Below are 14,726 nucleotides of genomic sequence, written 5' to 3' on the forward strand. Positions count from 1 at the left end.
TATACATTTGACAACATTTATGTCACTTAACTTGGCCTGGAACACTGTGGGGGAAAAGAGCCTGTATTAAAAGATTCCTTGTTTTCACTCCAGCAAAATCCAGGACTTTTCAAATGGACATTTTAAGCACTATAAATGCCCAACTACAGGGGGTTGCTTAAATAAATCCTTGCACACTCCTACAATGGAATGACCTGCTACTAAAAGTGAGATTGAAATCTAAATTTACTGTTAGAGATATCCCCCTCATATAAAGTGAGAAAAAGAAGTTACAAATGAATGTACCTGTCATGATTCAGTATAAATATAGAGAGGAGTAGAGAGGAAAGGGGCAAGGTTGTAAAAGATAAAACAAGTGAATGACTTCATGGCTGCATGAATACATGAATGAATAGATTATATCAATAGAAAGTTATATGCTTCTACACAGCTTTGGGATGGGAGTGATTTTTATACTCTTACCTTTTGTACTTTGTTACTGTCTACAATGTTACTGTTTCAATTTTATCAGCAAAGACTGATACTGTTTTCATTTTAAGAAAATTAAACTATGAAATATTTGGTTTATTCTTAAAATTTAAATTGTATCTGATTTTTAAAAGGTTCCTCCAGAGTGTCTTTATACATTTAGTAGTAATGAACATCTTTACCCTCAACTGATAACTGAGAAAGAATGCAGACAGAGACCATGGTCAGACTCAGCTATAAAATGTAAGCAATTAGTTGGTAGAAGGATTCAAGGGATCAATGACAGTGTTTTCAAGGAAGGTTTAGCAAGATAGATTTAAATCAGAAGAGAATGTTACCTATTAGTGATAATCAGTAATAGTCTTTTATATTTCAAATCAAAAGTTCTAGAATAAAAGCAGAACCCCAAAGCTTTATTTTAACTTTAACTGTTCAGAAAATTCAAAGTTACAATTTGGAATAATATACCTTCAGTTGCTCTTAAGCATAACTGAGTTTTCATGCATTCTAAGTGACAATGTGTTTCATAGTAACTTTGAGTGTATTGAGGAGGGTGAGTGAAATGGAAAAACTAAGTGTTCATTCATTTCTAATTCTTTCTTCCCTTCTTTCCTTTTACCCGAAGAACGTTTACACAGTTAGCTTCCCCAAGCCTGGTTTTGTAGAGCTGTCTCCTGTGCCTATTGATGTAGGAACAGAAATCAATCTGTCCTTCAGCACCAAGAATGAGTCTGGGATCATTCTCTTGGGAAGTGGAGGGACACCCATTCCACCTAGGAGAAAACGACGGCAAACTGGACAGGTACCCTCACACCTAATTAATAATGCATTTTCCCTAATGCTTATATAAAACAATTATTTTACAAAGAGACTCAGGCATTTGGGATTTATAAATTGTCATTGTATTTTTTTAATTTGTATCATATATTTCTATTATCATCTTCTTAGGACAATTATCTCCCCAAGGATTTTTCTGTTGGTCAATTTTAGGTGCAGGAGCACTTGTATTTACATCCGTATATCATATGGGTTTGAACATATAAAGAGAGAAAGCTTAAAATATATTCAAATTGTATTAGTATTCTCTTCTAAGTCCAGTTTCCTACCAACTCTGTAGATATCCAGATGGGGGACCCTTAAATTTAAATTCCCTTTGGATCAGTTTCACTAGCTAACATAATGTAGTCTGTTGGTGCCTAACTGCTCCATCTTCTCTGGACACCAAGAAAACAAAGAATGGACCTGGATAGGAGAAGACAAAGAGAATGCAACCAACACAGGTGTGGACAATGGTGACATCAAAATAAAGCCTACACAGAGTCTGCTTTGTGAACTTCTGTTTTCATACCCCCTAGCCATTCAATTCTGTTAAAAGCTATCTCTTAGTTGTCCACATCTAGGCACCATAAATCTTTACTGCATGGATATTCCTCCAATACTTTCAATCATACTTTTACAGATAACACATTTTTTCCATTTAATCTAGTTTTTCTCAGTGAAAGGGTTCTTAGGAATTACCTAGTCTTCCATGGCCAAAGCATAGAGAACTTTACAAATATGTCCTTTATAAATATGCATGCATCCCTGTAAATCAGGTTGTATTGTTTGTGATTATAGGATTTTTAAAATCACTTTTAGCATTTAAAGTTTAATAATTTAAACTACTATTTAATAATAGTATGTAATAATATTATTTTCTCCCCACCACCAAAAAAAGAAAATAACAAAATACAGTTGACCCTTGAAAATATGAGTTTGATCACACAGGTCCACTTGTATGTGAATTTTTTCTTCAATAGTAAATACAACTGTATTACATGGTCCAAGGTTGATTGAAACTGAGGATGCAGAATATCTGATATGGAGGAACTGAGTAAAGGGAAGGCTGACTATAAGTTATGCTCTGATTTTTGACTGTGTGGAGAGTCAGTGCTCATGTCATTCACCTGGACTGACAAATAAAATCCAAAAATGTACAACCATGAGTAACTTGTATTATCTACAGAACACAAAGGTGTTTTGATATTAGAAAGTCTGAAAATCATATAGTCATCTTGATAGGTGTAGAGAACCCTTGTAGCTAAACAACCATTCCTGATCAAAAATAACAGTAACAAAACACTTAGTAAATTAAAAAGAGGATGATAGGAAAACATAAACATTTCCTATAAAATCAAGTCCAAGAAAAGATAAATATTACTGCTATACTGGTCTTCACTGATACAATAGGAAAAGGATAAGTAAATGTAGTACAAGAAAAAAATATATAATTTAACAAGAAATATAACAAAACAAACATAAGACCTATATAAAATTTATTGAAAATGTATAACAGACTACTTAATAAAGTCATTATGTTAATGGAAAGACTCTTTTAAAAATATTCAGTTCTCCATAAAATGAGATGTAGGTTTGCCTTCAATGAAAATACCACCTTATCTTTTTGTAAATCAGAACAAATTAACTCTAAAATTTATATCAAAAGTCCAAGAAAGTTATGAAATAGAATAAGTTGGAGGACTGTTCTAGTAGTTTTGAATCATGGTTGTGTAGCATTAATACATGGATAACTCTGTGTCAGTGGAACATAAGAGAGAGCCAAGTATAGATGGAAATGACATTTGGCAGTAGGTGGCATTGCACATCATCAGGGAAAAAAGTGAACCTTTCAGTGAATGATTCTGGGGCACTTCGTTATCCATTTAGAAAAAAAAAGGAAGTAATTTCTATTTCATGTTAAACAGAAAAATTAATTCCCAATGAATTAAAGTCTTAAATATGAAAGGAAAAAACTTTAAAATGTTCAGAAGAAAATGTAAAAGGATAACCTATGACCGTAAGGAAGAAAAGAATTTCTTTGGGAAGAAAAAAACAAAAAACTTTTTTTTTAAGATTAGAGGGAGAAGAAGTAGTGTTTTATCTCATTTTATATTGTGCATAACAAGTACAGAATAAGTATAATAAAAATAAATGTTCTCCTAAAGTCTTTGCCTTTTAATCCAAAAAACAAAAAATTTATTTTCTCACTGTTACAAATAATAAGCCAGTTATTATAATAAAAGGACCAGATCAAACATTCTTAGATTTTCACTAAAGGATATCTGTGCCCTGGGTCACAGTCAAGTACTTAAATACCACCTCTCAGTTTCAGATTTCTCCTCATCAGAACCAAATAAATGGGCTTGAATCATCAGTTGTCAGGATAGTTCTTAAAACATTTTCATTAAAACAATTAAAATGAGAAAATATTAAGTGCTATAGTACAAATTAGAAATAACGTGTTAATGCTTCAACATTTTAATGAATATCTGTTTTAAAATCTCACTGTTATTGCTGTCTGAAAGAGGAAACTATTAAATAATTCGTTTCTGTTGTAGAATCAAGCTGGTTAAATGACATACTTTATTTTTCAAAGCTACCGGTTTTGATACCCCCAGGGTCATTTGTGATTATGTTCTGCTAAAGGGGTTTGAGACCTCAATGAGCTAAAAAAAACTTTAATTGAGTGCTTAGATGGCAGTTGCCCCTTTCTGATGGATGGCGACACTAATCCAGGTCCTCTGGCCATTTTGCATTGGATACACAGCAGCACAGCTGATTTTGTAAACTGTTGCAGACATTGTGATGCTTGACTGAAACCATCTCCACCACCTTGTGGTGACTCGTGGAGGACCGTGTGTAGCAAGTGACCCCGTGCTCCACTAGAAAATGATCACACAGTGGTGTCAGCTTTGGGGATGAAGACTGCATTCAGGCTCCCTGGGGTTCATAAACTGATCTCAAAAACCACACTGTTGCTATGGGAACAGTGGCAAGAAGAAAGCAGTCATGTTTGTGGATGAAAAATTGTCTGCCTTCTTTCTAAATGTGGGAGACAAGTTACGTGTTGGTGATAGCAATCCAGTCCCCCAGCCTGGAGAAGGAATTGAAATCTAAACACTCAAAGTGCCCTGAGGTTGGGAGTGAGACCTGATTTCCAGAAGCTAGCTGTCCATCTGCGAATGCAAGGGCGAGGGGTTAACTCCCTTTGTTTCCTGATGGGTTTTGTGAATTAGAAGCCCAATGCGAGCACAGCTGTTGCTTTCAGCATCGCAAATCTGCTTTGCAGAGATGGCTCTCTTACTATCTCCCTTTCCACATCACCTAACAAGCACAAATGGTAAGTGATTGTTAAGCTATTTCCAGCTGCTTTAAATACTCTGGTAGAAAATATTGAGTCTTAACTTCTCAGGTAAGCTCTCAGAGCAGATGAATCTGCCGTTCTTTCAGGTAACTAAGCTAAGTCGTAGATGAGACTCCTTTCATCTTCAATAACCATTTGCTGTTGCAGGTCTATTATGCGATCTTCCTGAACAAGGGCCGTCTGGAAGTGCATCTCTCCACAGGGGTGCGCACAATGAGGAAAATTGTCGTCAAACCGGAACCGAGTCTGTTTCATGACGGGAGAGAGCATTCTGTTCATGTAGAGAGAACTAGAGGGTAACAATAGTTCTGGCGACTGACTGTACTGTCCTAACTAACACGAACTTTTTTGTTCGCCTTAGTCCTTAACTGGACCTTTGTGTGTGTGGACAGATGACACATTGCTGAAGTGTCAAGTAGCTTAATTTTATCTTCTTTATATTTCATACTTTGGGAACTTCATTTACCTTGACCCTTAGGAGTTTTATGCTTAACGTTTTTTCTGCTGAGCAGCTCTCCTCTCCACCTCTGGAAAACCAAATACATCTTCTGAAGCCATAGCTAAGAAAAATCTCTCCCTCTGCACCTCTCAAATACTCTCTTCTCAAATAAGGCATATGTGGGTGGTGAAACGCACAGAGCAGCTCAGCTGGGGCCCGCAGCCTTTGGCAGCTGCCATTTCATTCGGGTTCCAAAGCAGTTATGGCAGCTGCTCAGAAATCTGTCAGAAATACAGAGCAGGTCAGCAGCTGCAGGACCCACGGAGCGCTGTTCTGTGCGGGCCTCATGCCTGGCCCCTGCCAAGGTGTGCAGGGTCCCTGCACCACAGCTCTGTGAGGGACCAGAGTTGAGAGAGGGCAGAGGCTGCTGTCTTGCCATCAGTGCACAGCTCTGCTGATCCACCAGAGCACTTGCTTCCCAGCCCTGAGTCAGGGAGTTGGCTGTTAGTGTTATGAGCTGATATCTTATTTTTCAGAATGCTGAAGTACTTTATACTTATCTTATTGAGAAAGTCATTTGTCATTTGATTTTTTTTTTTTTCCGTCAAAGTGTATGACAGCTCAGGTAAGGGGCTTCCCTGATGGTTCAGCAGGTAAAGAATCCACCTGTAATGCAGGAGACACAGGAGATGCACATTCTATCACTGGGTGGGTAAGATCCCCTGGAGAAGGAAATGGCAACCCACCCCTATTCTTGCCTGAAAAATCCCATGGGCAGAGGAGCCTGGTGGGCTATAGTTCACCGGTCACAAAGAGTCAGACACGACTGAGCAACTAAACACACGAGCACAGTGAGTTTAGAAAGACAATTAGAGAAAAACAAAAGCCCAGAGACTTGAGACTTGAGACTTCCAAACCAACGATCCATTTATTAGACTGAAAACATAGAAGAAATCAAAGTTGATGAAACCTCAAAACATAGAGAATACTTTTAAATATAACAGTGTGAAGGTGTAGCAAAAGTTCAAGCAAGCAGAAAAGACCACCATTTTCTAATCATCTTCTTGTGTGGACAATAGTTTAAATAAGTAATAAGAATGTCTGTAAGTAAAGAAACTTTCCTTGCTTTGCATTTTTCTGTTATATAGAGCATTATCTCTTGGCTGAATAAATGCTCAGTCAATTACGGAGTATCTACTAATGAAATGTTTAGAAACCATGATTAAGACAAATGAGGGATCAATATTTGGACAAACTAACAACATTTACTAATCTAGGCACATATTGCAGTCAGGGTGTCTGAAGAGAAATGCAAACTGAATTTTCTCATTTGAACCTTAAGGAGTGCTCTAGAATACTGATTTTACAAGTCTTCTAGACTTCAGGTCCTCTGCCAAATGTTAGTCCTTCTCATTGTAGGAAAAACTTTTTAAGGTTTTTAAATAATTTCAAGAAGCAAATGCAGATCTGAGAAATATAATTGGCCAAAAAATCATCCAAAATATGTTATTTTGTAGAGGAAGGATTCTGACATTCCCAAGTGCATTTTGATGTTATGCTAAGCTGTCCTTTTAACAGGTGTCTCTTCAAGAAGGGTATTTTAGTATGCCAGCTTCACAGCTGTTGGCCATCAATCCAACCTTTATTTGATTAAGCTCGGTACAGTACATCCCTGAAAATTGGTCATTCAGTTAATTGGCCATATAAACAAACTGTTATGCCATTCGCTATTAATTAAAGGATAATGTATTGGACATATTAGTGTATTGTCACTACACTCTGTGGCAAAGCAAGAGCTCATTTGCCACCATAATGTCTCATTCAGCACTCTGAGGTCAAAAAACAATTATCACCTATCCTTTAAGCAGGTGCTTCAATTAACTGATTAACCAGAGACCACTAATGACCCTAAGAACATCACCTAGAAACATATTTTAATGCTTCATATAAATTTTATGGCATGCCCTGTGTCTTGTGTCCTTTAGTTATTCTAAATATATATGAGATACGTATTAATATCCTTTCATCACAGATGAGGAAATACTAACTAATTTGCCCCAAATCACATAGCTAGTAAATAACAGGCAGGATTTAAACCAAGATATACTTGACTTTAACACCTCCATCTGTGCTTGCTAGGTATTTATTCTTACCCTGTTTATGACCTCAGAGGTTTGTATTACTTGATGTTGATGATATACTCTTGTTAACTTGAAATACTTGCTTTCTTCCAACACTATTTAGACTGTAGATGTCAATTGTTTCCTTTCTTCAAACTTTAGATAAGACGGTAATTTTAATACCTTTAATACTGCCTCATAAAATTAGTAGATTTTTGCCAAATTGAGAGGCAAGCTTTTCAGTATTTACTCTCTTTACGCTTGCTTTCTCATTTTCTTTCCTTCTCTACTCCTTCCTCTGCAAAAATTTCACCTCCTTCACTTTGGTGTCTAATTCCCTAGTACCCCAGTGATCCTCTGCCTTTTATAACTGCTTGGCCCTCTGATTTTCCTCCTGGAGTCCACCTAAGTGGCCAGTAGTTCTAACTGGATGAAAGCAGTAAACCCTAAGAGCCTGGAGTAGAAGCTTAGGCACATAGGTATTCTCCATGAAAGCGTTCTTCACACAGATACAGAATTAGGCTAAAGAACACAAAGTTGGAGCAAATATTTCAGGAGTAATTTGAGGTTTCCAGAATGGGACCAAGATTTGAATACTGCAACCCAATTATCTCTTTCTAACCATCCAAAATATGTTCAATTTAAAAATTTCAGATTTTGTTTCTCACGTAAATTGTAAATTTCAGGGCATGTCTCTTAATATCTTTTACCATGTATGCAGTTCATTTGATGGTGATTTGAAAAAAAAAAATCTTAGATCAATATTTCATACAAATAAACTGAATATAAGTAATAAAATATTATAAAACTTCAAGATTCAACTATTGAAATTTTAAGGAAATACAGCTGACATATCACAATACTAATAGTATTATAATGATTCTTATAATGCTTTTTGGGCATAGTAGGTCCACATTAAAGAATTTTTGAATAAATACTTTTTAAAAAGAAAACACACCAGAAGCATAAAGGACATGTAATATCCCTCTTTACAAAGTGCTTAATAAATGACCTAGATTTGATGCTCCTAGGATGTAAAATACAAATTGGATTCAACTATAGTCTTTTAACAGTGTCCTTATTAAGTAATACAACCTCAGTGCAATGCCTTAGTTAATGTTTTCCATGGTTCAGAGTAGGGGTTCTTATCCTCATTTTATAAAAGAAACAAATGAGACTGAGCAAGATTAAATAACTCACCCAAGGTCACACAGCTAGTAAGCTTTCATGCATGCTAAGTCGCTTCAGTTGTGTCAGACTCTGTGACTCTATGCACTGTAGCCTGCCAGGCTCCTCTGTTCATGAGGATTCTCCAGGCAAGAATACTGGAGTGGGTTGCCATTTCCTCCTCCAGGAGATCTTCCTAGGGATGGAACCTGTGTCTCTGATGTCTCCTGCATTGGCAGGTAGTTCATACTAGTGCTTAAGTCCAGTCTGTTTCTTCTGAAAGTTCATGCTCACTCTACATCTCCACCCTGTGATCCAGTAAGAAAGGGCCATTGTTGTGGTCTTTAGGGGCAGAACCAGACTAGAGAGAGTCCACATGAGACAGAGGAGAGCCTCTGGATCTTTAAAACGTCTAATCAGAAGCAGAGATTTGCTCTCCTCGGACAGTATTTAATAGTGGCTTAAACCCTTCATTCAAACCCTGAGGAACACTGGCATGTAGGAGATTACTTTTAGCAAATGGAAAAAAAAAAAAAAAGAGGGAGTATGAGGGGTACTTCTCAATGAGTCACACATATCCAGAAGTGAGTGGTTTTCTAAAAGTCTCATAAAACCACCCACATTCTTAGCAATAAGTTTGAACTCTTGAATTTTGCCAACACAATCTTCCAGAGTCTGGCAAAACATCAATATATCGTTCCCCCTATTGTGCTTTTGAAACTAAATCCAATCTGCTCCCTCCATACCTCCTGAACAATGATATTTTAGGCCACAACAATATCTGTTCTTTGTCCTATTCTCTTACATTTGAATTGTCCCAACATGGGCCAGTTGTTCAGAGCCATTTCAGAGCATCTTTGCCCTGATTTATTGTTTCTAACTCTATGTGTGGTTTTTCTTCTTTATAAAATCAAGTAACATAACATTTTAGAACTGAGTTTGCTGCTCAAATATTTCAGATTTTCTCTCCAGATATGAATTAGTTTGTAGTAATCCCCATTCATGATCCTCGGGCTATTGACTGACACTTATGACTAAGAGCCCCATGCTGACTTTTGGGACTGAAGTTTAAAACCTGCTTCTAAAACAAAAGAGAAAATGCCTTTGGTCATTTTCATCAACAGAATTCTTTGCTTCCTGATTCTCTTCCCCAGGATCCACAGAGTGAATAAGTAGCATGAGGTTCTCAAATAGTAATGTGTAAGTTATCTCTCATAGGCAAATTAAGGACATTAATGAAACAGCCACTAAAGAAAATCATTGCAGAGAACAATTAGCATGGCGTTCTAGCCTGCCTCTTCCATTCAAAAGCCAGCAGCTACATTCTTTATAAAACATCCTGTAAGCGTATGCTGTTGATTCCTACAATCTAAGCTCTCAGGAGTACAGTTTGTCCCCTAGCAAGAAGATAATAGCTAGCACAAACCAAGAAATAAAGAGCCAAACAAAACGTGCCCCCATGCTGTGCTAAACCGACAGAGCTTCATATGATTAGACGATTAGACGTTACAACCCCATACAGAAGCCTCCACTCCACCGGCTCATGTGTAGGACCACTGGTTGTCAACACCACCAGAGGCTAATGCTGTAGCCACACCACTGCCTTGTTTCAAGAAACTCTCTAGGAGTGTTAACAAGGGAGGCGAAGGGACAAGATCCTGAGAAACAATATCATTTGCTAAGTGTCAAATTCCTAATCATCAAATTTGGCTCTCTTAAAAGCTACTGGAAGAAGGGGTGCAGGGTGGCGGGAGAGTTCGATTTCTGGTTGTACAGGACGTTGTGTGTTTTACACTTGTTTACTTTCAATATTTTCTCAGCATGTTTACTGTTCAAGTGGATGAAGACAGAAGGCATATGCAAAATCTGACAGTAGAACAGGCAATAGAAGTTAAAAAGCTTTTCATTGGGGGCGCCCCACCTGAATTTCAGCCTTCCCCACTCAGAAATATTCCTCCCTTTGAAGGCTGTATCTGGAATCTTGTTATAAACTCTGTGTAAGTGAGTCTCCTTGTTACTTTCTTTTTTTCATAGGAGGATCACTATTGCATCTACGTTATCCAAGACCATGGGGTGGGGGAGAGGGGAAACAATGAAGATCTTCAAGTTAATTTTTTTTTTATTGCACTGATGACCTTTAAAAGGGGAAAGGGGAAGTGTGATGTAACAGTAGGGAAGCAGGACAATGAAAAATAAGAGAAAGTATTGAATTTTTATTATGTTCCCTTAGCCCTATGGACTTTGCACAGCCTGTATCCTTCAAAAACGCGGACATTGGTCGCTGTGCCCATCAGAAACCCCCTGAGGAGGAAGATGGAGCAGTTACAGCTGAAACGGTTATCCAGCCAGAGCCAGTTCTCACCCCAGCTGTTCCTGCACCCACCCCATTTCTGACACACGTAAGTGTTTATGTCCCATTGCTTTCTCATTTTACCCCTGTGTTTGTAGTCACTTTCTGAAGGAAAGTTACTCAGGATGTCTAGTATACTCTACTGCTAGAATTAGGAGGAAGGGTCACCTATGAAAACCTACTCTCCTTACGTCTTCCTTGAATTACTTTCATTTATATTTCTGGTCTCCTTTAATCTTCTTGTTTACAAAGTGGCACGTGTTTTCAGTTGAAAAGTTAGCATAGAAATGTCTGCGGAATCAAGAATAAAATCCACCTATACTAGCACCACCCAGAGGTAATCATATCAATTTTCAGCCCCTTTTATTTGCATTTTACACAGTAGATCTCATATCACATATACAACTTGGTATTCTGCTTTTGAAAACCAGTTTTACATAGGTAAAACTGTTTCTAAACATCTTGAAAATGTGCATGTCTAATATGATGTATATGTATGTTTGTGTGAGAGAAACATAAAAAATACTTGATAGCATGGAAGGTAGTGAGTCTATCCTTGATTAGAGCATGCATCCAGAGTCAGAATGTCTGGGTTCAAATCCCAGCACATCTGTATCAATTAGGAAAGCTGCTTAGCCAATCTGTTCCCTTCAGTTAACTCATCTGTACAGCGAGTATAGAGGTTTTTAAAAGATGTTTATTAAACGCCTAGCATTATACTAAACATTTAATAAATGGCATAATTACCATATACTAATGATCATAGTGACGGCTTTTAAACAATTTCTATTCAATATTATAAGTAATTTTCCTAACAGCTGTCTAAAATATATACATATATATCATCACCCCATTTTTAGCTGAGTTAATTAAGAATTAGTTAGCCTGAGTAATAAACCCAGACACAGTCAGTAAATAGCAGGATAAGAATTTTAATCCAGTGGGTCTGACTATACAATCTGATTCCTTATCACGGCGACACTTTGCCTTTACAGTTTGTTCTATGTCTTCCTCATTGAGCAGTTACCATTTAGAGCATTTCCAGTTTTTCACTACTAGAAACTGTATTCTAATCAGTACTTCTGCACATCAGACTTTCTCATTGTTTCTAATGATGTTCTTAAAATAGATTTTTCAATGGGTAATTATGAGGCCAAGTGAAGAATATACCCAAGATTCTCAACACATATACAGGAATTGCTTTTTCCAAAGGTTATACTAATTTTCATTCTCACCACCAAAGATCTCACACTGCTCTTGACAGCGCGTGCACTGTACTTGTAATATTTGCCAGTTGACAGGAGGAACATGTTACCTTGAGTGCCAGTTTTGAAACTCTCCAACATTTTGTTCTTTTTGTTAGTTTCCATGATGAAACTAGTTGTTCCGTAGAGTGGTGTGCTCATTGTCACTAGAAATATTTATTAAATGAGAAGCCAGATAATCATGTTATAGGAAAACTGGCCATTTATTCCAAGCATCATTTCCTCCTCTGTAAAATGTGGGTATTATACCTACATTGCCTAATGATGGGATTATTATAAGAATCAAATGAGAAAATATATGTGGAAGTTCTTTGAAAAGTGGAAAAGGTATGCACGCATAGATACTGAAGGTAGGTTCTTTCTTGTGGGCTTTTCTCTAGCTGCAGCGAAAGGGGGCTACTCCCTAGTTGCAGTGCATGAGTTTCTTATTGCGGTGGCTTGTCTAGTTGTGGAGCATGGGCTCCAGAGCGTTTGGGCTTCAGTTGTTGCAGCACGTGGGCTCACTAGTTGTGACTCCTGGGCTCTAGAGCACAGGCTTAGTAGTTGTGACTCACGGGCTTAATTGTCCTGCAGCATATAGGATCTTACCAGACCAGGGATTGAGCCCTTGTCTCCTGCATTGACAGGTGGATTCTTTACCACTGAGCCACCAGGGAAGCCCCAGATACTATGAGAAATCTCTGCATTTACTAAGTAACTAGTATGTGTCCAGTACTCTCCAGGCATAGTATATCCATTATTTCATTTGATTTCCACAAGTTGTTAATCATTTCTTGTTTATTTATATTGTTGGAAGTATTATTAGCCCCATTTCACAGAAGAAAATACCTCTGATCACACAGCACAGCTAGAAAGTGAAAGGCTATCAGTCATTTGGGGATTAGTTCAAGGACTTGCTTTTCTCCTAAAACATGACTGAGGTCTGCCACATGGATTTTAGAATGTTTCCTTAGTGCTTCCATACTATGCCTTTATGCTAGACTTCTCCCAGCAAAGGGAAGGTGAATGATCCCTACCCCTTCTCCCTCATATACTGCTCTCTGAAATGTTATCCTTCATATCTGTTCCTTGGTCTCAAGTCAATTAAAGGGTTAAAAACACTGTGGGTAAAATAAGCTTTTTAGACATTGGATACAAATATCCATTTGGATTCTATAGGAAAGTGGATCCTAAATTCTGAACAACTAACTTAGAATTTTAATAAGCAGAAGCCCTAGAGACCAGCTGGTCCAATTGCCATCTTAATACATGAATCTTTTTATGTGATACTTTATGTGGACTTAGAGACTTTGCTTGAACATTCCACTGACAAGGCTCTTCCAGTGTTACAACAGGGAAGGCTCTAGTTGTTAGAAAGCCATTAGTTATGATGAAGTAAAACTGCATCCCTATAACCTCCATGTAATGATTGTGTTTCTGTAGCCAAACACATTAAGTTTTTATCTTCTCTAACATCCCTTCAAGCATTTGAAAACAGCTGTGCTCTCCTTTCCCAGACTAAATATTGCATTATCGCAAGCATTTTTCTTAATTTCTAATTTTGTTATTCCCACCGATGGTATTCTTATATTTGAAATATCTCTTTCAAAATATGGCACCTAGAATAGACCATACTACTCAAAATGGAGTACACAGTTCAGAGGATACCAGAGTTCCTCCTTCCACTGGTCTGTCATCATATTCTACTAATACACCTGAGAACGTTTTAATATTTTAAACGGATGTCTCATGCCATTAGTTCCTCATTAGGTACTATATTTGGTCAAGCAAAACCTTGAGGGCCTTTGAACTTCTCTTGAGTTGGGTCTCTCAGCCAGTACACATTGAATTGGTCTGGTTTATTCGTGAATAACCCTGCTGGACCTACCAGTCACCCTTCTTTTTCTCTTTTTAGTGATCACCTTTCTTAGTTGTGTTTCTAAAACATAACCTTTTAGGAGATCTCAAGCATATCCTTCTGTGGTTTCTAGAGATCACATTTTCCCCCTTTTTCTGGAAACAAAGATCCTTTCGCATCTGGACTAGAGGTTTTAACTCATTTAAGTTTTCTTATAACCTTCTGTTCTAATTCCAGTTTCCATTTTCTCTCAGCAGTGTATGTTTAACGTCTACAAAAAAGAGCAACCCACTTAATAGATAAGACAAAAGCAAAAGAGAGGTTGAGTAACAGTCCTGTGGGTTGGTGTAGAAAGACTCATAGAACATCAGACTTGCACGTTGTAATACTTATGACTATGTGGTCAAATTTGTGTATTTTAGAATCTTTCATCTCTGTTGGGTTGTACCAAATTTTCAGATCATGGAACCATACATATTTCCTCTTTTAATTTGATTTCTTTCATTTTCATTCGTTATTATTTTGTGTGTGGAGAGAAGTATCTACTTTTTAAAGGCTGTTTAAAGGTTTGACAATGTTTTATGATAAATATTTACTATGCTATGCTATGCTAAGTCGCTTCAGTCGCGTCCGACTCTGTGCGACCCCATAGACGGCAGCTCACCAGGCTCTGCCGTCCCTAAGATTCTCCAGGCAAGAATACTGGAGTGGGTTGCCATTTCTTTCTCCAGTGCATGAAAGGGAAAAGTGAAAGTGAAGTCGCTCAGTCGTGTCCGACTCTTAGCGACCCCGTGGACTGTAGCCTACCAGGCTCCTCCGTCCATGGGATTTTCCAGGCAAGAGTACTGGAGTGGGGTGCCATTGCCTTCTCCAAGCCTACAAAATGCAAAGATGAAT

At 37.6% G+C, this 14,726-nt stretch overlaps 1 protein-coding gene across 1 annotated transcript in view; it reads left to right on the plus strand.

The window, feature by feature from the left end:
- The window catches only part of LAMA2 (laminin subunit alpha 2), a 653,829-nt gene that overhangs the window by 617,586 nt on the left and 21,517 nt on the right, over window positions 1-14,726 (plus strand). Inside the window, exons 56-59 of the mRNA XM_081529101.1 lie at window positions 1,094-1,270; window positions 4,799-4,947; window positions 10,198-10,374; window positions 10,608-10,776. Of these exons, the coding sequence (XP_081385227.1) occupies window positions 1,094-1,270; window positions 4,799-4,947; window positions 10,198-10,374; window positions 10,608-10,776 (672 nt within the window). The remainder of the gene's footprint in view (window positions 1-1,093; window positions 1,271-4,798; window positions 4,948-10,197; window positions 10,375-10,607; window positions 10,777-14,726) is intronic.

This window comes from Giraffa tippelskirchi, chromosome 9 (assembly GCF_054371585.1).
Source record: "Giraffa tippelskirchi isolate mGirTip1 chromosome 9, T2T-mGirTip1v1.2.pri, whole genome shotgun sequence".
NCBI lineage: Eukaryota > Metazoa > Chordata > Mammalia > Artiodactyla > Giraffidae > Giraffa > Giraffa tippelskirchi.